This window comes from Pipistrellus kuhlii, unplaced genomic scaffold, assembly GCF_014108245.1.
Source record: "Pipistrellus kuhlii isolate mPipKuh1 unplaced genomic scaffold, mPipKuh1.p scaffold_m20_p_6, whole genome shotgun sequence".
In the NCBI taxonomy this organism is placed as follows: domain Eukaryota; kingdom Metazoa; phylum Chordata; class Mammalia; order Chiroptera; family Vespertilionidae; genus Pipistrellus; species Pipistrellus kuhlii.
This window is the reverse complement of record NW_023425562.1, coordinates 46,672,837-46,697,232: the sequence shown is the minus strand read 5'-3', so window position 1 is coordinate 46,697,232 and position 24,396 is coordinate 46,672,837. Positions and strand designations below refer to the sequence as shown.

General features: G+C 47.6%; 1 protein-coding gene and 1 long non-coding RNA gene across 2 annotated transcripts in view; one reads left to right on the top strand and one right to left on the bottom strand.

Moving 5' to 3' along the window:
* The first annotated feature begins 347 nt into the window (after window positions 1–347).
* On the top strand, window positions 348–5,822 carry LOC118708264. The gene is made up of 3 exons (XR_004984508.2): window positions 348–518; window positions 3,443–3,512; window positions 5,526–5,822. It is a non-coding gene; the product is annotated as an uncharacterized LOC118708264 (long non-coding RNA).
* Window positions 5,823–17,931: 12,109 nt separating this feature from the next.
* ALPK2 (alpha kinase 2) overlaps window positions 17,932–24,396 on the bottom strand; it is a 101,085-nt gene continuing 94,620 nt past the window's right edge. Inside the window, exon 13 of the mRNA XM_036419415.2 lies at window positions 17,932–19,799. Coding sequence (XP_036275308.1) covers window positions 19,583–19,799 — 217 coding nt within the window. The 3' untranslated portion in view covers window positions 17,932–19,582. The remainder of the gene's footprint in view (window positions 19,800–24,396) is intronic.

The following is a 24,396-nucleotide window of genomic DNA, read 5'->3' as shown; positions in this document are numbered from 1 at the left end:
TGGGATGAGCCAAGGGTATTGAGTCCGATGCTCTCACAGGGACCAGGGCACTTTCCTGGGTCTAGAATTCTGAGGAGGTGACAAGGTCACCATCTGCAGTCTCCCTGGAAGGAAAGAGTTAAACATGGCTAAGCCTGGGAGCCTGCTGAGGAGCGGTGTGCTCACCAGTGCAGCTCACCTGTCGCCTCCATCCCTGCCCCCACCACCCCCACACCCGCAGTGGGGACGTGGGGCTTTCCGGCCTTGCTTAGTGTGCCTGACCAAAGGTGACTTCATGGGCTAAGGTCATGCCCTCCCCCCGTTCTGAATCGATAATTTAATGTGACTTATCAGAAAGGGAAACAACTGTTTACTTTAAAAGCCTGGATCCCATAAAGGGAGAGGGACAAGGCCTAAAACCCACAGAAGCCCGGGGCTTGTGCCCATGGCCGCCCCACGCAGAACAGGGAGCCTGGTGGCGCCCCCATCCCCTCGGGCCAGAGAAGGGGCCCTGGGCTGTGGACTCGAGCAACTGAAAGGTAAGGTCCCCACTTCGCATGAACCCTCCAGCTCCCCGTGTGAATTAGATTGTTCTTTTGGAGGCTCACCGATTTTCAAAAGTGGGGGTGAGCTGTGGCCTAGGTGTTCAAAAAGACCCCACACGACACCTGAGCAAGGTGCAGCAGTAAACCCGGCATTCTTGCATGTGTCTGCCACGTTTATTGCTTCTTCAGAAAGCCTCAAGGTTTTTCTAGATGTTCTTCTCGCCCTGCATGGGGAAAGGGGAATGCTGGGAGGAGCCAGGGCCCAGAGGCGACATGGGCTTTATTTCTGCTCCTGGTGGTCATGAAAATGTGCCCTGCTCTGTGGGGGTCTGCTTTAACAATAGCACGAAGGCCTGGATATTAATATTATTAATATCCTACATCTTCCTTTAACAATTCCAGAAGTCTGGCTGGAATTAGGAGGTCTATCTGACCAGGAATCCCTCCTCTGCCCAAGCTTCTGGGCAAGCACATAGCAAAGCTCACTGTTTTGTTCTGCAAATTCTAAAATGCCAGCGTCAGAGCTGTTCAGGTGTCCGCCTCGTGCTGGTCCATCCCCGGCACTGGAAATCGCTGGGCGCTCGCAGAGAAATGGACCTGGTGCCTAGGAGCCCACCAGCCTCAGCAGTTCTCTCACAAGGAGTCTGGTGAGACGCAGACTCAGCTGAGAAGCTGCCCAGTGACCCCTCCTCTCCCCTGGGTGGTGATAAGCATGGTCAGGAGCATCCCAATCTTCCCTTCCAGACAATGTCAACGAGAAAAGAAATGCCACTTTGCTCTCTACTGACAGGATATTTCTTTTTTCAAATTTCCATGAACTTTCTGAGTGACAGGACTCGGGCTTATGATAGGGACTTTCTTTGTCTTCATCTAAACTCTAACAGCCTAAAAGAATCAGATGGATGCATTTCACACATCTATTTGAAATGATAGTGAATGTGGGTTTGGAATTAAGAAAAGACATCTCCACTCAGCTTTTGTTTTTTAAGAAAACTTTATTTTTTGGAGCTGACAGGTCGGTTTTTCTTCAAGGTAACAACATTTCATGGTCCCCAACGCACTCTTTTCTCAGTCCTCAGGGGTTGGCCCTAGGATGTTCTCAGCCCCTGGGCAGCAAACTATGCAGGCAAAGGCAAGCTGCTCATGCCCGGGTCTGACTTAAGAAAGAATAAGGAGTTTGTGGCATTCCTGGTACTTGTGAGTCAAAAGCATCTTGCACAAAGCTGTGATGCACACAAAATAGTTAAAGATGGCAGTATTTGCTAGAGGACCTGGCTTTTAAAGGCTTCCTCCATGATGAACTCCTTTTCCCCATTAATAGGAAAAAAAAAAAAAAAAAAAAAGGAAAAAAAAGCCCATGACATTGACATACAACGAGGGGCAAGCGCGGTCTTGCCTGTTTCTCATACCCACGGGCTCAATGGGAAAACTGCATTCTGAACTGAGCGCAGCAACTATCGATAGAAATGTCAAGAGAGACAGTCCAGGTTGGGAAGGTGAGGGAAAGTTAGACTCGAACGCTGCACAGGAATTTAGGAATGCCTAGCATTAACCTCTCAGGAAACCCCAAGAAACAAGGCACAAGGAGAGATGGGGAGAGCGTAATGTGGCTGAGATCAGAGGAGAAACCCTAGCAGGAGCCCTTGAGGCCTTTTCTAAGCTAAGCTGTAGAAAATTGTGCTGGCATTTGGACCCATCACCTTGATTAATATCCTACATCTTTGCCTTAAGCATTCCTTTTCCTTAACTGGAAATAACAGGTCTAATTATGTCTCTGCCACCTTATGAACTTTCTAGTTTTTATGAACTGGTACTATTTAAGTTGTTACATTTGAAAACACTGGAACAAACGATTTTTTTTAGATCTGCAGAATGAGAAATAACTATGAGAAATATATATATCTCCAAGTAGTTCCTGGCATTAACCATTTCTCATTTTCTTGTTAGTGACATATTATTGGATGGCATTTGGAAAAAGCAAAAACATTCTGCTTGCTTGTTTCAACTGCGTTGCAGGTTGGCTGAGTTTAGCCTGCAGAAACAATCAAAGAAGTAATAAAAGATGATGGCCATTAGAGCTATGTTTGCAAGTTGTGTACAAGGCTGAGAACACAATAGACATGCAATAAATGTGTTTATTGATCGATTCAATCATACCATAAAATTAGTGAACTGCATAATAAAATATTTCACTAATCATTTGCTAGGAAATTAGCCTGAGGCCCATCTCTTAGCACATCACTAACCTGTCAAGCTTGTTGACAAGCAGCACACAGACATAGGTAACCTCTACCCTCCCAATTTCAGAAAAGCCTGTTCAAGAAGGAATTTTTATTAGGAACACACACACACACACACACCCTGCTTACAAATTGTTTAAATTCTAATTATTTTTCTTAGTACAAAAGTACTACATGACTTGTAGAAATAAATGCAGAGAAACAAAAGGAGGGGCTACAAGAAACCCTAGTTCTACCACAGATATAATATTATTTGATGTTTTGGCCCCTGATATGTATGCATTTTTCACATAAACTACCTCTTCATTCAATGACATATCTTGAATCTCTTTCCAAGTCAACAACCTTTCTCCCCCCCCCCCCCCTATATCAACTTAAATGACCAGGGTGTATCATAAATGCATTAACCTTCTATCATTGGGCATGTAGGTTGTTTGCAATTTTTACTATTATGAACAATTCCTCCATGGATAACCTTATAGATAAATCTTTCTACAAATTTGAAGGAAAAAATTTTTTTCTCCAAATTCAAGGACTTTTTTCTTGAGATATTTTTCTTAGACCAAAGAAATAGATGTTTATTTGGGGAGGAGTTGGTAAGGTCTGCCTATAACACATTAAATTCCTCTCTTTTCTTCTTCCCTGTTTATTCTTCCTCCCGGTTTCTGTCTTTGGCAGATTATTGAAAGCCAGAGGCACACAGAGCTCACGGGAGAAGTGGAGGGGCCGGATGCTGCTCTGGGCCACTGTAAGTGAAATGGGCCCAACACCTTTCCTTTACAGAGCTCTCCAACTGTGTCCTACCAGGACCATTTTAACTGTCAAATTGTCCACTTCCCGTGGATGATTCCCAAATGAACAAGGAGATTTCTGAAGCCTGTGGTCATGGTCAGCAATGTCCCTTGGGTGGCCAGGAAGCAGGGGTTTCTGTTCTAGGGCCCTCCAGCAAAGACAAAGCAGGTGAGCTTGGCTAACTTGTTAGAAGGAGCAGTCAGGAAGGGAGGAACCAGACAGTTAACCCCACAAGGATGTCCACCATGACCGCACCCCAGGGTCATTGGTGGCGTTGGGGGCCAGCTGGAACTCTGGAGTTCTATCTGGTGTCAGTCGTGACCAAAGTGCCCAGGTGAAGCATCCCACCTGAAGAGCGAAGGTCTGACGGTGGGCCGGGTGGCACTGTCCCGCTGCCCTGCCAATGGCTGCACCGGTAAAGGCAAGTCAGGGCACAGACAGAAACCAAAGGAAGTCAGCCACTTAATAGGAAGATGAGCAATCGGCGCTGTCAAAAAGGAAAGAAAAGAGGCTGGGTGGTACATCTGAAACAAATATAACGTTTTAGATCAATGATATCGCCATAAAACTGAAAAGCAATAAATAAATAAGTAAATAAATAAGTAAATAAATAAATAAATAAAGGCTCCAATCCTCCAGTCCTGGGAGCTGAGTGACTTTCGTAGTGTGCTGTAAGTGCATAGTCTGGCTTGAAAAGGGTGACTATGGTCTGCGTGTGAATAACCATTTTTACTGAAAAACACAGAGGGTCCACTTTCCATTGTTAGGAATGAACCTGCAGCCCTCGCTGGTTTGGCTCAGTGGATAGAACATCGGGCTGAAGGGTCTTGGGTTTGATTCTGAAGGGCACATGTCAAGGTTTCAGGCTCAATCCTCAGTAAGAGGCATGCAGAAGGCAGCTGATCAATGGTTCTCTCTTATCATTGATGTTTCTGTCTCTCTCCCTCTCCCTTCCTCTCTGAAATTAAAAAAAAAAAGAAAAAGAAAAAAGAAAGAATGGGCCTGCATATATGCATAACCCATGGATACAGACAATAGTGCAGTGAGGGCCTAGGGTGAGGCTGAGGGGGTGGAGGGGCCAGTGGGAAATAGAGGGGGACATCTGTAATATTTCCAACAAGAAAGATAAATTTTTAAAAGGATGGGCCAGTTTTTGGCTCAAGCAAGGTTCTGATCAAATGTTAACACTCAGGTCTCCTGGAATAAAAATAAACTGGCCCCCTTCTCCCTCCTTCTCCAGCATTCAGGAGAAAATAAAATATTAGGTGAAATGCTTTATTTCCTCTCATTCTCCATTGTGGGAAAGAATGCATATATTAGCTAGAAACCATTTTCAACAGGAAACCAAGTAAACCAGAGGGATTTATTCATAAGAGGCTCTTGTTTGCAAGAAAATGAGTATTTTTCATGAAAAATTGAATAGTTCCCCTCTTTCTCTCCATTTTCCTTCCTCCCTTCCTTTCCCTCACCTTCCACCCACTATTGACGGTGGAAAATGACTGTGGTGAATAAGATTTGAAATCGTCCCTGCATCCAATAGACACTACTGAGAGTAGATTACAGCCCCTCTAAAAGCCATATCCCCAGGCAAAATGTTGTTAATCTTCTTAGACTGCAGAATGTACCACATTTACTGACGACGGGTTGAGATATATGGTGAGGACCCAGTCAAATGATTACAGATTATAATGTGGCGACCCGCTAAGTATTTATTTTCTAAAATCGATGCCCTCTAGGGATTCTTTCTCTTTTAGCCCTTTTAGGTATCTGGTGCACACAGATTTCTCACCCATTTCCATAGGAAGTCTTAGAACTTGGGTTTGGCGGGAGGCTCTGCAGGGTGGTGATAGGACTTAAGGATGTGGATCCCTGCATCAGCTGGAACACATAAACCTGAGATTCGTGAGTCTTCATCTCTTCCCGGTGTTCGAGATGCTCCCCATCCTTGATCCCTCTTTTCTCCGCTCAGGTTACTGCTGGAAGCTGGCGAGGTGCCTGGTGATTGGAGGCCGGGGCGGACGGATGTGCGGGTGAAGTTAACACCGTCACAGCCACAGACGTTCCTTAGCAGAGCTGTGGAGTGTGACAATGGTGTTTGTGTCCAAACTATCAAACGCCATTATCACACTAAATAGCTACTGTTAGGCCATCCTTCCACTCAATAAATGCCTTGGCATCAGTGTGGAATGAGCAAGAAGGTTCCACTTAGAGCAGAGTTGCCAGTTACGTGTGGTTACTGAAAATTCCGGTCCCTTTATGCTCATAACCAATATGTCATCTGAACCGTGCCTCTCGCATGCTGTTAAATACTTAAGCTGATGACGAATGTGCTTGTTTTCCTGAGCCAATAGAAGGATTGCAGTGCTCCCCAGCGCACCCAGCCAGAGGCGAGGCACATGGTAATTGTGCAACCCACGCTTATAGAGTTGAAATGAATAGTTAAGCAAGTGTTAGACACCGAGAACTAAGTTATGAGAGCTGAGTTATGCAAACCACAGGTTTATCGGGACAATATTAAGGTTTGAGGTTCTTCTGTTTTCAATGATTTAAAAACGTAAGTTTTCTAATAACTGACCTTTCAGAAATTCTAGAGCATGTTTGATTTCTACTGATTACTGAATTTGTATGCTAGGCTCGTCTTCCTTACGTTTCAGTTACCATCAGGAAATTATATATGAGCTGTGTGTAAGTTTCCTTAGCAAATCTGAACACTTTAAACCCAAAGCAGCTTCTGGGACGATGGGACCAGCTGGGTGGTCTAGTGTGAAGCCCCTTCTTTCTCTGAGAGGCATTTAAAGTGAGGAGTAGGCTCTGTGTGTGTGTGGCTAACGCTTCTCTCGTGATTTGGCTAAATGAACCAGGACATGTTTAATCAAATGGAAAGGATTGGAGCAACCACCAGAAACCATTCAGTCACTCATCAGCCCTTCATTTATCCAATAAATATGCTCTGAGTGGCTCCCATGTGTCTGGCACTGACCTAGGCATAAGGGATGAATTAGAAAGTGTCTGACATCATTTCCGGATATGGTGCTCACTGGCTCACATTCGGTTTGAGACCATTTTGATTGATCATGTTTATTAGCAAAGGAGCAAAATTTTGTAAAAGTATCCCAAGTCCCGTTCTGGAAAGCACCACTGGAGTGCAGTGCACACATCTATGACACACTCACTGTCAAGGTCAAAGAAGCTCTACCAAAGAGGAGGAGGTCCACTCCTGACTGCCCCGCATCCCCTCCCACCTCAACCACTGCCAATAGGAGAACCAGACGACCCTGAAATTGTTCATTTTTGTGTTTAATTTGAGAAAGCACTGGTTCTACAAGCATTGGGAGAGGGCTCTGCTGTCATTCCCATCACTCCCGAGCACACTATTTCATTTGACGCACACAACACGTGGCAAAGGCTCCTGCCCCAGGTAGTGACCTGAGACAGAATATTTATGGAACCATCTGGTCGTGCAACTACAGCTCAATGTGGGTCTCCTGAATCTGATGTCCTCTGCGTGTCACCTTCCTTGGCCTGATTATTCTACACAACCTCCTGTTCCACAGCTAGGGCCATGTAGAAGCTGGGTTAATCACACCAGGATTGATCAATATCCTCAGGCCCAACCCCCTACCCCACCCTTGGCTGCTTTGCCAAGGAACCCTGCGGGGAAGCCTGTAGGATGAGAGCAAGATGTGTCACATGACAAGATTTCCTTATGAGTGTTCAGATGCAGAGAAGGCCAGGTGCTGTGAGCCATAATGAAGAGAAGGGGAGGATGAGGGAAGGACATCTCAGTGGTAGTTTAGGAGTTAGGAAGGGGGTGACCAAGACACGGATCAACTTAGGGACCAGCCAACTGATATGCCAATGGCTGACCCAGAGCCTTCAGGTCCCAAAAGTCCCCATGCTCAGTGACCATGCAAAGGCTGGCCTCACACACGCCTCTGCTGTCCATGAAGCTTTGCTCCAGTGGAATTAAACAGGGAACAAAGGAAGGGTATTCTGTGTCATTTCTACTGGGTTGGCTCTCCTCGCAGCTTATCATGGCTCCTGCCTGCATTAGCGTCAGGTCTGCATCCAAGATGGGGCCTCACTCTTTGGGTAGAACGCTAAGGGATGCACGCTAAGGCATCGCTTCCGCCCTCCACGTTGAAGCCACGGCTAATACAATCCTGCTGCTCCTTCCCCAGCCCAGCTTCACCGTTTCCACCATCCCCTCGGTGACTATTGCCAGTCCTTTCCCATAAAGCACGCCCGGGGACACTCACTGACCCCCAAGGTAGTTTGCAAGATGAAAGGGTCCGCTTGGACGTGCAGTGAAAGTCATACTGGAGGTGGGGGGCAGCAGAGAACCAGGCAGCCACCCGGTGAGGGTTCTTCCTGGGAGAGATGGCCTTACTTCGCTCTGAGAATCATGCCAGTGAGGCCCTGCCATCCTTTCATCTAGGACAATGTGTGCCCCAAACATGACAATTGCCACCTGAGGCCTGTCCAATGCACCTGCTAGCCCCCCGGGGCTGTGAAATAGCACAGCAGTTGTCATAGGTAGATGGCTCATGTATATTTTTTTCTGAACTCTTCTTAGCCTTGCTTTCCACCAGTTTACTCTTTGTTCTGGTGAGAAAGCCAAAGCCCAGAAAGGTGGAGGAATGTGCCCAAGGCAGTTCAGTTAGCCTGTGGCCCAGCTGGACCTCCAAGGAGAGGCATGCGTTGCATGGTTACCATGTGCCTCCTATTGTCCTGGGACCTGGGACACAAAGAAGAAGGAGACCTGGTCCCCTCTCTGAGCTGCTCTCAATCTGGGAGTTAGATAGTTACCCTAAAACAGTGGTCGGCAAACTCATTAGTCAACAGAGCCAAATATAAACAGTACAAGGATTGAAATTTCTTTTGAGCCAAATTTTTAAAACTTAAACTTCTTCTAACGCCATTTTTTCAAAATAGACTCGCCCAGGCCGAAAACCAACTTCTGTGTATGGGCCACGAAGTTTCAATCGCACTGTATGTGTGCGCCCGCATATGGTATTTTGTGGAAGAGCCACACTCAAGGGGCCAAAGAACCGCATGTGGCTCGTGAGCCACAGGTTGCAGACCACTGTAAGTGACTTCCAATGGCCTAACTTAGGGCCTAAGACATTAAGTCACACAAAGACATTAAGACTTTCAAGGACTTTAATTATGTCCTTGATTTCTTCCCAGATGAAGAAGCACTGAGTCAGATTTACCCTCTGCTTTGTTGCTATTGGGAAATAATTCCTCTTATTTATTTGGATGACTCCATTGCCAGGAGGTTACAGGCAAAGGGCCGTGGGTCGTGCTGGGTGTCAGTGCAGGAAGTGATGATCTTGCTGCCCTTACTTCGCCAGTTCCCACATCAGAAGCAGACAGGATCTGTGGAGGGGGACTTGGTAGGGGTCACGGAATGGATTAGAACACGTTCACTTTTGTGGGAGGAATTTTTATGTCTCACAGGAGCTGGGTAAGGAGTGAGCTGGCTGTCTCTCGTGATTCAGGCTGATACTGCTCCCCATGCCAGGTCATGAGCCAGGTTCCTCCACTGCGGCCTCCTCCCCAATCACGGAAACCCTACGCCATGGCCACCAGTTGCATGTCTCACTGCCCCTCTGCTCCCCCTGCCTGGGGACCGGCTCAGGGAGGCTGTTGGAGACACACCCACCACAGGAGCCCTAGGACCTGTGGGGAGTTGAAAGAACGGGGCATTCACTTTCTACTCCTTAATATCCAAATTCCTTTCTAAGTTTTCTAGGAGAAAAGGAAGGGTTTCAAACACATGCAAAGGCATGACACTGTAAGTGACTTCAAAGTGCCTAACTTAGAAAGCTGGGTCACCTATACACTCTGAAATAAGAGTTAGGTGATGCAAGTCCATTGTGTACCTAGAATGTTTGAACACTGCACATAGGATGCAAAAATGAATAATTCATTCACTCACTCAACCAACATCCAAACGTGTGTTCCTACTATGTGTCAGGCATTGTGCTAGTCACTGAGAATTTAAAAAAAAGAAGAAAGAAAGAAAGAAAGAAAGAAAGAAAGAAAGAAAGAAAGAAAGGAAGGAAGGAAGGAAGGAAGGAAGGAAGGAAGGAAGGAAGGAAGGAAGGAAGGAAGGAAGGAAGGAAGGAAGGAAAAAAAAAAAAGATGCCGGTTCCAGAATATAGGGCTGCCAGTCTAGTGAGGACACAGGCAAATGAGTCAGAGCGTTTAGTCACAGGGTTTTTATAAGCGGGGACGGGGACGGCGGGCTGAGAGGAAGGGAACGCCATCTGTAGTGTGGGAGAAAGCCGTGAAAGAAGAAGGGTCAAGTACTCCAGGGAGGAAGCACGCAGGTGCTTCAGGCAGCCACCAGTTAAAGAGAAATCCCTGACCTCAGCCAGCGAAGCACAGACACATCCATCTTGCCAGACCTCAAGTTCGCTTCGAGTTCCTGAAACATCTCCCAGCAATTTCCTCCGGAGAGCAACTGAACTGAGTCTGAAATTTACGTGGTGGGGGTTTTCCTCTCAAACGTGAAGCCACACATCCACAGAAAGCATCGCCTTTTAAGTAAAAGAAGCACATCGCCCTTTTTGCAGGTGACGAGGGCAGTTGCCTGTGTGTCTGTGTGTCTGTAGTGCACGTGCAAAGAATTTTAATTTCTTAGAGGAGCTGGGTAACATGCCTTTAAATTCTTGTTCAACTGAGATATATATATATTTTTTAACCAGGGAAAAGCCAGGGCTGTGATTTCCAATTTAGGCTGAAATGAGCATCCTGGTAATCCCAGCCCTCACTCTCTATGTATCATACTGCCCCCAAGTGGTAGGCTATGTCCCTGCATGTCATAACCTCAGTGATTCCAAAGGATTTCACCTTTGCTGCCTCCGTGTTCCAAACTGATTGCATTGAGAACTTTCCCCGGCACCAGAATCGGCTTTTTTTGGTAACATAAGTTTTCAGAGGCTTGGGGGCAGATGGGGAGAAGTGAGAGGGGTTGTTCTATTGGGTGTCAGGTAACCCAGTCAAAACAAGAACTAATCTTGTTCTAGAGCAAGTCCTTTCCTTTTCACTTTTCTGGCACGTTTAGCCCAATAAAGAGCTCATTCAAGCCCATCTCATTTTTAAAGCTGCCTGTCTTCCACACAGCGCATCCTGTCTTGCTTTTCTGCGTGGCGTTCAGCTGCAGCTGGATACGAAGAGGTCAGAGATTACCTCCTACTGTTTGGATGTTTGGCTGCTGTATGCACAGCCCCTCTCACTGAGCATAACAATGGTGCCTGAGACTGCTCTGGTCTCCCCTGTGTCTCTGCATGGACACAGGTCATCTCAGATCCTTTGCTCAGAAGTTAGAGCGATACATTAATTGAATAAAGCATTGAATAAAGCAAGGAAAGGGCCCTAGGGGGTCCAAAGGTAGGCGGTATTTTAGGAAATTTTGATAGCAAAAGTTTTTTTTTCTTATTTTTCTTTTTCTAATGACCTCAAGTAATCACTTTTGCAGCCATCTTTATTAAGCATCTACTCTGTGCAAAACACTGAGCTGGGGATAGTGTTTTAGAAGAGGCTGCATGCAGTAAAGGGACGGGAATCACGTGAGAGTTCCCAAACTGTCAGAAGGTAAGGCCTCATGGACAGTGGTAGGTAGCCAGGATTCGTGAGCACTGCACAGACAGGGCAACTGGTCACTCCCAGGACTGGAGAAATAAACCAAGCCTCTATCATTTGCCCCCTTTTCTGCTCTCTCAGCTGTCCTGTCACCACCCTTACCCACAATTTCTGCTCACATATAACTACTGCTTTCTCCAATCTTCTGCCAAGCCTGGGGTCTCGTGGCCCCTGCTACTTAGTGGCCGCTGCTTGCCTGCCTCCTTTGAGTGTCTTTCAGTTTCTTCACGTGGCTACCAAGGGACTTTCTCCCGCCCTGATTCTCCAGCGTGGACCCCTAAGCCAGAGAACTGTCTCCAGTAAGCTGTGTGTTGCCATTGGAGCAGAGCTCCCAGTCTAGGCCGCGCCACAGGCTACTGGTCAACCTGTGGGGAGGGTAAACAAAGAGAGTGTCTGTGTATAAGGAAGTCCGATGCAGGAATAATAGAGTGAGAGCTGCTTCTCAGAGCAGGAGCTGTTTATTCTCCGAATGGAGCAGCAGGGGGAAGAATTCCCAGGGGACAGCTGTGTAAAATCTTCAAGTGGAATGGGGTTTGGAACAGCCAGAGAATGCGAAGCCAACGGGTATGGCAGGAACATCATGCACTAGCCAGCGATGCGGCTAGAGAGGCAGGGGGGAGGGGAGGGGGAGGTATCCCTGGGAGCAGGATGGAGGAAGAACAGCAGGGTGGGCAGGCCCAATGGCACTGCTAGTTCATGGTTGTGCACTTTACTGATGGGTCAGTCAGACCCGGAGGTGACAACCTATAGCCTGTGGGCCAAATCCAGGCTGGTTTTTAATGAACTGAGCGAGGTTTTTCTATTTTCCAGTTATCAAAAAAAAAAAAAAAAAAAAAAAAAAAAAAAGATGAATACTATTTCACAATGTGGGAAATATCTATGAAACTCAAATCAGCGTCCACACATAAAGTTTAATTGGAATTTACCAACGGGCCCATTGGCCCCGCCTATCCCAGGTTCACACGGAAAGTCTGAGGTCCCGGAAGCCCCCCTTGGTCCGGGGGAACTGGGAAGGTTGACCACCTGGAACAGAGTCAGGCTCATTGTTTTACGCGTTGTCTGTGGCTGCGTTCACACTCCAACGGCAGAGTGCTTATGACAGGGGCCATATGGCCCGCAAAACCCAAACTATTTATATTTATAGAAAGCTTGCTGACCCCTGAGTAAGACCAAGGGAGAATAGATAATTAATCTGATAAGGCAAAAGAATACAACTGATCATTACTATCATGAGAGTCCTGAGCAAGCCTATTTATTTTCTCCACTGGAAGCTGATTTATGTTTAAAACTTAAATTAGAGCATGTTACCCAGTGAGCATAAAATTCAAGGATTCCCTACATCCCCCCTTGGACAAACCTCAGATTTTTCCTGTTCTTCCTCTTGCTCACTCCACACCATACCACTCACTTTCTCTTCTTCAAGCATGTCAAGTGCAACCTGCCTCAGGACCTTTGCACTTACTGTTCCACCCATCCAGACCCTTCCAGGTATACCTTACTCCTTCCTGTCATTCTAGTTTCTTTGAAGTTGTCTTTTAACTGACGCCTTCCTCTCATTGTAGTACTCTTCGCCTCCTGACATCACTTATTCATTTGTTGATTTCCTGTGTCCACACTATAAGACCAGACATGCAAGAAGAGGGACCTTGCTATGTCCCCAGCTCACAAAACAGTCCTATCACATGGTGGATTTGCGATAAATACTTGTTGAGTAAATAAATGGTTGGTAAAGTCAAGAATCGTATGTGTGTCTCTGGGGGGAAGTCTCCACTCACTGGGCCCTATTCCTGCTAATCAATATTTCATTTTATCCAATCTCTGACAATTATGCACCAACAGTCTCTGTCATCCACTGGCCCCTTTTTCTTGTCTTTACTCATCTGACCGCCTGCAAGAAAAACATGTTGTGGATATCTTGGGCCAGGTGTCAGCCTGAAATGCTGCTACTTCTCTTGTCCTAAGGATGGGTGCATTACTCCCAGGCCAAGGGGTGGAATCGGGGCAATTCTTCAATCCCCAGAAACCAACAATGACATTTCATACTTAGATGCATTTTTCGGGGGAGGGGGGAAGGGAAGGTCCAGAGCTGTCATCAAGAGGATACTCAACCCTCAGAAGGCTGAGGAGCTCTGATGTTAAGCAACTGTCCATGCCTAACCACATGCCAAGCTCTCGAGTGAGACTACAGGCCCTCCCAGGTGCCCTCTGCTCTCCAGTATGTTTTCATAGGGGTTTGAGTTCCTAGTATTCAGCTGGAATCCCTGGGATGCTCTCTGGCCTCTCTGGAAGGTTCCTCCCCTCCGCCACATTCTGAGACTTGTAAACACACCGCCAGTGTCCCTGTGGGCTCCCAAGGGGTGGCCTTGAAGGGGCTTTTTTTCTTGCAGACGGAGAAAAGAGCTGGGCTGAGCCTTCCGCAAGTCAAGTCGCGCTGGGGATCAGAGAACCTCTCTGGGAAGAGCCCTGGCCCAGCCGGCAGGTGGTAGCAGAATGGCTGGAAACGTGCTTCTTTGCTAAGGAAAGGGCCCAAGAGGAAGAGGCTGGAGGCAAAAGAAAACACACCCCCTCAGCATCACCAGCTGGGAGTTTGTTAGACATGCAAATCCTCTGCCCACCCCAGACTCATTAGAGCTGCGTCTGGGGGTGGGGACACACTGTGCTGTAACAAGCCCTCCGGGGGCTGCTGATGGACCACTGGGCTGCAGGCCTCGTCCGTGGTGGTGCTCATTAGTGTTTGATGAGAGAGCCATGGAGAGAATCGATCAGCCGGTGACTCAGAGCCTCAGCTGCACATTAGCACCATCTGAGAGCATTAAAAACCCTTCACCAGGCCATGCCCCAGGCCAATTACACAGAATCTCAGAGGGGGACCTGGGCATTGACATTTTTAAAAGCACAGTAGGTTCACTCTTCATGTGCAGCCAAATCTGAGCACCATGCTGTAAACGAAGGCACTGCAAAATGCTCCATTATGAATGCCTTTCTTTGAGAGCTTTGTTTTTAAGGAACAACTTACATAAAATGATATAACAAGTTATAAGTGTTTGAGACAAAATAACATTTTATTTTTCTCTCCTTTAATAAAAAAATAAAAATAAAAAAAATAAAAAAAATGGCCGGAACCAGTTTGGCTCAGTGGATAGAGCATCGGCCTGCGGACTGAAAGGTCCCAGGTTTGATTCCAGTCAGGGGCATGTACCTTGGCAGCTTATCGATGATTCTCTCTCATTGATGTTTCTGACACTCTATCCCTTTCTCTTCCTCTCTGTAAAAAAAATCAATAAAATATATTTAAAAAATAATTAATAAAGAAAGCACACAGGTGCTCAGACTGTAAAAAAATAATAAAATAATAAAATAAAATAAAATAAAAAATTTTTTAAATGGGTGGTAAAAAAGCAAGGACTGGGTTGTCAGCAATTTAGGGTGGTTGATCTCTTGTGCCATCCCCTTTAAAGAACACACCTGTAAGCTCCACCTGGAGAGTCAGCTTCCATCTCATTGGTCAGCGCTGTCACTTATGTCTACCTGGGCTGCAAGGGAGTCTGGGAAATGCAGCCTTTTAACTAGGCACCTTCCCACTCCCAGCCTGAGCTGCACATTGGAATCACCCGGGAGCTTTAAAAATCCCTTTGTGAGCGAAGTTGGCTGTTTCTAAAGAAGGGGAGTGGATACTGGGTAGGGAGGATGGACAGAGCGTGCATTTTCTCCCGTCTTCAAATGGACTCTTCTGGTAGTGGGAAGGCAGAGTGGTGTTGTAGTAAGAAAGGGAGAAGGAGCACAAAACAAAGTACAGTGTTTTGTTCTTTCTCCCAAAAGGGCTTTTCAGAATCAAAGGTGAAGCAGGGCATGGTTTTCCCATCCAGGGAAGAGGGAAGAGGAGGGTGGGGCTGCTGGTGAGCTCGGAGCCTGGGGAAGGGGCAGGGCCCCGCACGGCATTCTCTGCAGCACCCTGACCTTCAGCAAGGCCTTTAGCCGAGGTCAGGAGAGAATGGGTGGGCAGATTCGGGAGGGTCTCAATGACTTGAGTAGAGACCTGACAGATAAGAAGGAGAGAGCCAAAAAAAAGGAGTTTCTGGAAAAATACACTCTGAAAAGTAAAAACTGAGGGGATCAGAACTTACTTTGGAGAAAGTGCCCTCTTTGACTTTTAAAGGGGCGGGAGTGGTTTCCCTCCCTTGTGTCTAGCCTGTCACTGGGAGGAAGAGGGGGAAGGTGATTTATGGGTGCAGGACCACATCTCATTTAAACCCTCAGGCCGGGCGGTGAGGGGTTTGTTTGATTTACTGGTTTCCTGGGACACAGACGTGAAGACAATAGTAAAGACCATATCGACCTTCCAGATGTGTAAGTACAGGCATACATGATGACAAAGCAGATGACTGCCTGGGGGCCCCAGCGGTACCAAGGCCTCAACGATCCAGGGCAAACGAGCAGCCACTCCCACGGCTGCCAGAGGTGGTGGGGCGGCCCTACCTCCGCCGGGTGCTGCCATTCCTTCAGTGATCATAATAGTCTGGCCACTCAGTGTACGTGCAGGCATCTTCTAGGTATTGGAATACAACAGTACATAAACCAGAAAATGCTGCCTTCAGGAACGAACATTCTGATGTGGAGGAGACAGACAAATTGAAAGAGTAAAATGTATATTACAGTATATTACATGGTAATTAGAACCTGTAAATATTGTTTGTTGCATCAGAAAGTTGAAGCCTGTGTTCATGTGACTACACAGGAAATTGACATCATTTTGCCTTTCAACCTTTTCACACGTTTTAGAACAAGCCAGCTCTCAGAGGGCCTCGGAGCTGCTGGAGCACCCCATACATGAGGTTTGGTGTCTCTGTGATTTCTTTTTTTTAGCTGTTTAAGCCTAAGTGGCCTCTGAAGAGTGAAATGGGGGGGAGGGGGCGGGGAATGCCAGGCTGTTTGCTTCCACATAGGTGGTCCAGCCGCACAGAACACACACACACAAGACAACAGCCAGAGCGGGTATGACAAGCTCCTCCCCTCTGCAACCAGTTGAACACATGCCCTCATATATATATATATATATATATATATATATATATATATATATATATTAGGAAACAGAACACTTTATAATTAGAATTGTTACTTCTTTGGACATTCTTTTGATTAAGAATCTATCGCCACACTTAGCTACTATGAGGCTTGTCAGAAGCAGGGCCGGGAGGCGCTGGTACAATAAGGCCACATGAAATGTTAGCATAAGCCAGCCATCCCCGCATCCAGAACTGGACCTCACCAGAGCTGGATGCCCACTGGCAAGAAGTCAGCATGCCGCTGCTGCTGTTGACAACATAGGCTCTTTTTAATGAGCCGTTCGTTGATTGTTATCACCTGCCCATCACAGAGCTCCGCTGTGGAGCCCTTTAGCAATGGAGACATGTAAGTACTATATATGACCACCCTGCAGGCATCAGCTACAAAATCCCCAGCTAGACGCCCTCCTCCCCTCCCCCCCCACTTCCACAGGCCATCCTCCCCGGGAGCCTGGGTGGAGCAGGCATTGTGTTTATAGATTCCAGACACTGCAGACTTACCAGATCAGTGGGAAAGGCAATAGAAAGTGGACGTGAGCTCAAACAACGGCGATGAGTGTGGGCATTCCTGAGACCCCAGCAGACCACCTCTGGGGTGAGAGAGCTCACCACACACCTATCGTTAATTGGCTGCAAGGAAAGCAGCAATTCATCTCAGAACAGAGGTGACAGATGACCACACAAACCTACAAAGGCCATCCTGAGGAGCCACGGCTGGGCCACATCCCATGCCAGTGGCCTTTTGTGTCTGGTCCTTCGAGTGTTTTTAAACAGATAAAATCAGATTACAACAAACAATAAGGGCATTTAGGAAAAAAATCTAAGCATCTGTGAAAGGAGGGAGGGACAGCTCATCCAAGAGAGGCGCCCATGAGCTGACTGCAAATCACAAGATCAGCATCAAACTCCTCCCCTTCAACCGTCTCTCAGGACAAACGCACACCAGTTAGAGGGGGAGTGTTACAGGATGGCTTTGACTCTTCATTCTCTACCCTTCTATGATTTTCTAAAGTTGTAATCATTTGTGTCAATATTATTTTTATAGCTGCAAATTATTACTAAGGAAAATACCGTGGTCTGTTGAGAGGGCTCTATGTCAAATATCCTATATAATAAAAGCCTATTATCTAAGTGCCCAGTCATCTGGTCTGCCATTCAACCAAAGCGTAATATGCTAATGATATGCTAAGGCTAACTCAACCGCTCGCTATGACGTGCAATGACCTCCAGGGAGCACTATGACATGCACTGACCACCATGGGGCAGATGCTCCAATCGGTAGGTTAGCTTGCTGCTGGGGTCTGGCCCATCAGGACTGAGCCAGATAGGCCAGACACACCTTGGAGCCTTCCCGTGGTCCCTCCCTGGCTGGCCAACCTCCCATGTCCCTTCCTGGCCCTGATCGTGCACCAGTGGTGTCCCTTGGCCTGGCCTGTGCCCGCTTGCAATCTGGGACCCCTTGGGGGATGTCAGAGAGCTAGTTTTGGCCCCATGGCAGACTGGTCGCTCTGATACACACTGACCACCAATTATAAAATCCACTATTATTAACCAACACACCTAGCATGTGTATCTATAGGGTGGGGCAAAGGCAGGTTTGCAGTTGTGAATACACAAAACACAGTTTATTCTTATGTTATTATTTATTAATTATTGTATTATTTTCCATTTGAACAACTACATATATATATATATACTAATTCTAATCAAAATGTGCCCTGCACCTTTTCGCTAGTGTGGAACTTTCTAGAATTCCACTGCTATGTACACCTATAAGACCGTTGGTATGGGGAAAGCAGGCTGCTGGCTGCCACGTAGAAAAATTGAGCATTTTGTAATTCATAGCCGGGAAATCACTTCAGAAGAAAGGCTGGAGGTGGCAGGTTTCCTGAGCATGTGAGATGTGACTAGCTAAAGTGTTTCCTCCTTCGAATCCCTTTCAAAACAACAACAAAACAAAAACTCCCATGTATGTTCCTACTGAATCCAAAGCCCATGCCTGCGGAGAGAAGTGCTTCAGAGCAGAAGCCAGGAATCCTCTGTGAAGCCACACCCCCAGAGAGAGGCTGGCTCCCTCACTGGGCGGGTGTCACAGATCAGAGTCCAGAAGTAGCTGGGTGCTTCCTCCAGCAGCCCCTCCTTGGAAGCCAGGTCTGGCCGCTCCCCGCTGCTTCTCAGGCCCCACCTCCCGTGGTCTCTAAGCGTGGCCCATGGCCAGCATGGGGCATGCTGGAAACAGCATCTCAGGCCTCCCCCAGCCCTGCCAGTCCCAAGGTCACGGTGACTCAAAGGCACTTCCAACCTGAGAAGCATCAATCTTGCTGCTCAGAGGAGGCCTCACCATTCTTCCCAACATGGATGCGATCAGGGAGTCATTGAAACCATCTTAAAAAAAAAAATAGCCGGCTATCTGCAAAGGCTACATACTCTGGGATTCCAACTATAGGACAGTCTGGGAATCCAAATATAGGAGGAGCCTAGGGAATGATTTTTGCGGCAGTGAAACCATTCTGTAGGATATTGCTATAGTCGGTACATGTCACTGTATGTGTGTCAAAACTCAGAGAGCGTGCAGCACAGCCACCCCTAATGTAAACTATGGACTGTGATTCATCAAAAACAAAACAAAACAAAAAAACACAGATGCAAATGCTCTGTGCTTCAGTAAATGTCTTAGCAAATCACTAAGTTACTAATCCCAGGGGAATGTGGGATTGGGTGCTAATGCTATAGATCAAGTTTCTGCGCTCATATACGCATCTCACACTTTTTGTTTAAACATGAATTTAATGAAACAGAACAATATAACTGGATGTGTGCATAGTGCTGGGAAATGGCCTCCTGTCTCAAAAAGCCACCTCCAGCCAGAACAGCACAATGCAACACGAGTGTGACAACTTGGCCTGACAGAGGCGGTCACGCTTTCTGTTTCAATAGCAGCTGGGAGTGTCTAGAAATCTTGAGGTCAGGAATGGGAGTGGCGAGGATTCGGGCTGTGGACAGACCCTGCTCAGCACCAAGTCCCGGACAATACAACCACGGGCACATACACAAACCGACGTGAACTCGAGGCTGGTAAAAATGCTACAGCTATGTACAAAGGTGGACCATCCTTAATAGGTTCGGTTTCCGTAAGTCTGGTCACAAACCCGGCTCCAAACCCACGTCAAAGAAGACAGCAGGTGCCGGCTGTAGGAGCAGCTGGGAGCGAGGGTGGCTGAGACCCCTCTGCGGGCGCCGTGCCCTCTCCTGGGTGCTTCGAGGTGTCCACCCAGCGCCCGGAAGCGGCTTTAGTTCCGACGCGATGCTAGGTCTTCTTGTCTGCCGGGGTCCCGGACGCTGTCTTCTTCGCCGTGGTGGAGTTTGATGGGCTCTTGCCCTTTGTGGCGCTGGGCTTCTTCTGTCTCTGGTTGTTGTTCTGGAGCGATTTCAGCCCCAGCATCTTACAGTACTTGTTACACTGGTGCAGCGCTTTGAACTGATCGATGAAGGTCATGGGGCAGTTGCCTTTAAATCCTTTGTACCTGTGAGTGTGGGTGGGAGGAAACATAATTTTTGAAAATCGACACTTCACCAGTTTTAAAAGAATCTTTAAAAAAGAAACTAATGGTGCATGGAAATATATGTATTCCTCCTTTAGGCGAGAATGGCCAAATGGTTGACACAACTATTGCTAGGGAAGCCCAGTCCTGTGGGATTAGGTAAAGGCAAAGGGCCGTTGGTCAAGGCCTGTGATAAATGCGAATTGTCTTCTTAAACTCAAGTGCGTTTCCGTGGGCCCTCCTGACCCTCTCCAGGGCAACGTGGCTCTTCCCCTCCCCTGCACGCACAGACTGCTCTCTCCCCGGCACTGCTTCATGCCCCAAGTGCCTGTCCAGGGCAGGCTTTTCAGTGAAGGCCCAGGAACAAAGCATGGCTACCAGCCTCAGCCTCAGAGCTCCCACCCTTTGGCCCAGGGGTCTCCAGCCCACATTTCTCAATTCTTTTTCTTGGTCTGATTTTGGACTCTCAACCTGGCATCGCATGCAATATTGGACTGCCCTCCCCTCCCTATCTCAGGTGTGTGTTTGTCAGAATCTACGGAATGAAAAGTCTTTCTCCTTCCTCAGTTTGGTCCCCATCTCAGCCTGGCTTCTGTTTTGACCTCTGCCCCCTCAAACTCACGGCGGCATGCTTTGTGTGTCTAGATCAAATAACCCAGAGTTTCCTTACTCCCAGCTCTGGTGTAACACTGAGTGGGATATACGTTCCTGCCTGTGGCCCACCTGTCACCCTCAGGATTGGAGGAGACTACAGGTGTGAAATATCGTGACAGTTCTCCAGCATGGTCCCCACTGAGGACACTCGCCATTTTGTTCTTGTTGGATGGACATAACGGGTTGAATAGTGTTCTCTCCAAAGGGCGTGTCCTTCCCAGAACCTCAGAATGTGGCTTTATTTGGAAATTAGAGGCCCCGTGCATAAAAATTGTGCACTAGTAGGGACCCTAGCAGCTGCTGGCTGCTGGCTGGGGCCTCTCCCCCTTCCTCATGGCCCCATGCCCTAGTCAAAATCCTGGAAGAACTCCCAGTCAAGGGGACAAGTTGCAAACTATGTTTTTATCATATAGGATAGTGTCATTGCAGGTGTAATTAAGATAAGATCATACTGGAGTGGAGCGAGTCCTTAACCCCACACTGCTGATGGCTATGTGAGAACAGAAAGATAGATAGACACCTGGGCAGAAGGTCTTGTGACGAAGGAGGCAGCGATTGGGGCGATGCGTCTACAAGCCAAGGACACCCGGGAGTGGCAGCAACGCCCAGAAGCTGGGAGAAGGCGTGGAGCACAGTCTCCCTCACAACCTCCTACTCACACCTGGCCAATGCCTTGATTCTGGACTTCTGACCTCCAGAATGGTCAGGTGATACATTTCTGCTGTTTTAAACCCCCAGCTTGTGAGCATTTGCTATGGCAGCCTGAGGATCTAATGCAATGGAACAAACAACCTTGCACTTGAGAACTTTTTCTCACATTTCCATTTTTTTTAGAAACGCTAGCTCTGTGAGATTTTACTAATTGAATCTCTTTGTCCTTAACCTCAGCTCAGCATAATTTTCTAGCCCTTTACCTGATGTTAATCTACATGTCCTCCCTCCAAAGTGGAACAATAAATCTATTCCTCTGAACATCACCCGGTGGAATCTTTTCTTAAGTAGCTGTTCTGTTGGGTGGGGGAGGGCTCTTGCTAAAGGCAGGTTGGCACTGGGCAGGTCTGGGGCAAGGTCTGAGCTTCTGCGTGTCTAACGAGGTCTGATGCCACTAGGAGCAGAAGGAAGCAGACCGCAGTGTGAATGACTTCAGACACATCCCCGTCTGCTCTGGAGACATCTTTATACTGAATGAAACTGGGGCAGAGGTACGCCTTTCCTTCTTGAAATATGTGCTGGGCAACATGGTAAAATCGCACTGTGCCATTCACTTTGGGGAGAGCTAGGAAGCGATTTCCACAGCCCCCTTCCCCCTGCCCTCACGCGACACAGATCTCTTCAATCTAGGCACACCTCGCCTTACTGCGCTTCACAGGTGTTGCTCTTTTTGCAAATTAAGGCAAGACCTTCCACCAGCAGAAAGGTGGTGACCAGCCGGCTGGAGGGCAGTGGTCTGGCCCCAGGCCCACAGCACCAGAGGTAAGCCTGGATTCCCCATGGGCTGAAACTGTGTGAGGCCAATTTCTTGCTCAAAAACCACTCCTCTTTCTTTCTGTCCTTTTGACAATGGATGAGCCTCTCAGACTCAGACAAAAACCGCCAGTTGGCTGGCTTCTCTCTTGGCTTATCACGTGCAATTCAGTGTCTAAACACACCTGGAGGGGCAGGGTGGGGGGACAAAGCAAAGCTGCAGGGACTTCCAGCTCTGGTTGTGCTCCAGAAATCACAGCTCTTGTCTGGCTTCACAGAGGGCTTGTTTTAAAGAAAACCAGGTGATGCCAGGAAAACCTACCGAGAATTCCCACATTTGCATTACCCTTTGAGATGCAAGCCAGAAGCTATTCATCATCCACGTTTTCATTTGATACCCTTTCTAAATAAATTTTTAATTTACAGAGAATGGCTTCAAGGACGTAGAATTGAAATAAACCCCTCGTGCAGGGTGTGTGCGTGTGTGTGTGTGTATGTGTGTGTGTGTGTGTATGTGTGCACGCATATAAGGTGCGTGTAAGATAAAGCCTGGGCTTGACTGAACGTGGAAGTTTATCTTAATCTTTCCTCCTTTGCATGGCTTGCAGGACTAGAGCTGGCCACATAGATGGGTAGGGCCTGCTTTCTCATTTTTTTCAAGGCCATTGTCCTCAGCACGCATCTACCTTGATATTTGGTGTTTATATCCTCACGTTGGGCCCTCGGTGGGGACAAGCAATTTGGGATCCGTCAGGGTTCTCTGAATTTGGTTTCCAGCATCCTTCCACCTCATCACCTCGTTGCTGTCTCTTCGGGAGGTAGTCAGGCGCGATGCTGGCTGGGGCCTCACTGCAGGGCGTCCTTTGTGGCTTTTCGTCCAGTGCTCACTGGGAAGAAGGGCACATCTCTTTGTTTCACTTCCATCAGCAACAGGAAATGTCCTTTTGGAGGAGCCTAAAGAGGGCAAAAGTGCTGGCTCTCCTGCCCTCTGGTGGTGGAATCGCAGTATCGCCGTCTCTCCAGAAACAGCTGCGGGCTGGGGAGGGGCGTGTGCTGGCAGGACCAGCTGTGACTGGCGCAGGTCGCTCCCTGCAGGAGTGGGTTTGCGCTGGTTTGGGTTTGGTTAGGTTAAAATTGCAAGTCCCCAGTGGCAGAATTAGGCACGTTCTCTTCTCCCCTTCAGCGAGCTTTAAACGGCTGAGCAATTTCAGACCAGAAGTCTGTTCAACAGTGAGTATCTTGTTGGGTCTGCCTAGAAAATGGATAATTAGATGTCGGAACAATCCCATTTGTCAAACTTTGCAACCTGACGTGTTGTACTCAACATTACCGAAAGATTTGGGTACCGAGGTACCGGCAATGCTTCTGCAGACATATTCATACTGCTGGCTCCCAGGAGAAATATGACATTCTTCTGTTTAAGGATCAGGCTACCAGGTAAAGGGGCATTAAAATGAATAAATCATAACAGTTCCCTGTTTTTATTTTATGAGATGATAAATAACTGTTTACCTTCAATATAACATCACTAAACAAGAGAACAGAACGGGTGGCATTGATGGGGGTGTCAGCAGCCACGGTGCAGATTGAGACACAGGGGATGTTTTCTTTAAATGATTCAATGGCTCTATTTCCTGCAAAAGGTCCTGACCCCTCCTGGCCAAAAGAGAGCAGGCCTTACATTTAGGAGGATATTTTTATTTTTAAGTATCTCAGAATATTTATTATTATTATTATCATTATTACTATTATTACCATTAAAGTAAGCCAGATTTGCCTCCTTATTGCTTCTTCCGCCCATGCCTCATGATCTTTCTAATGCAGTTAAGAGACCATATGTCCTGCTGCCTCCACAGAGCACCACTTCTCATGACTGCACCCATCTGTCAGGCAGTCTCCCTTCCGGCGTGGGTGCGCAGAGCACGGGAGGGTGTTCGCTAAGAATTAAGAGAATGTGCTTCATCAATGCCAGGTCATCCGTCTTCTCTCCTGCTCTCTTCCCCCATCTCGAGTGCTTCCCCCAGCCCTCTCTCTCTGCCTGTCCATAAGCTGCCTTTGAAGCTGAACCTTTCTCAAGCCTCCTCTCGCTGTTTGAGCTCCAGTTGGCAGCTTTGGCTTCCCCTGGAGAGGTTCTCCAATTGAATCTCACCTCTGAACATGGAGGATGTGCCCTCTTCCTGGGCACCTGACCTCCTGCAGGGCCTGCCTGTACCAGGCTGCCCCCTCCTCCTGCTTCCCCACCCCACCCCCCGGCTCCTCACTTGGGAGGTAAGAAGGTTGGACGTGGTTGTTGGTTTTCATCCCAGAGCAGAGGGCTTCCCAGGGGCTTCCAAGATCTCCCAGCCACCCCTGTACTATCATTGGAGGTTCGAACCCCTTTCATCCGTTTTTTAAACTGGGCTTCTAAGATATGTTTCTTTTGGGGGAAACTGTGACTTGAACAGAAAAATTAAAGGAAACA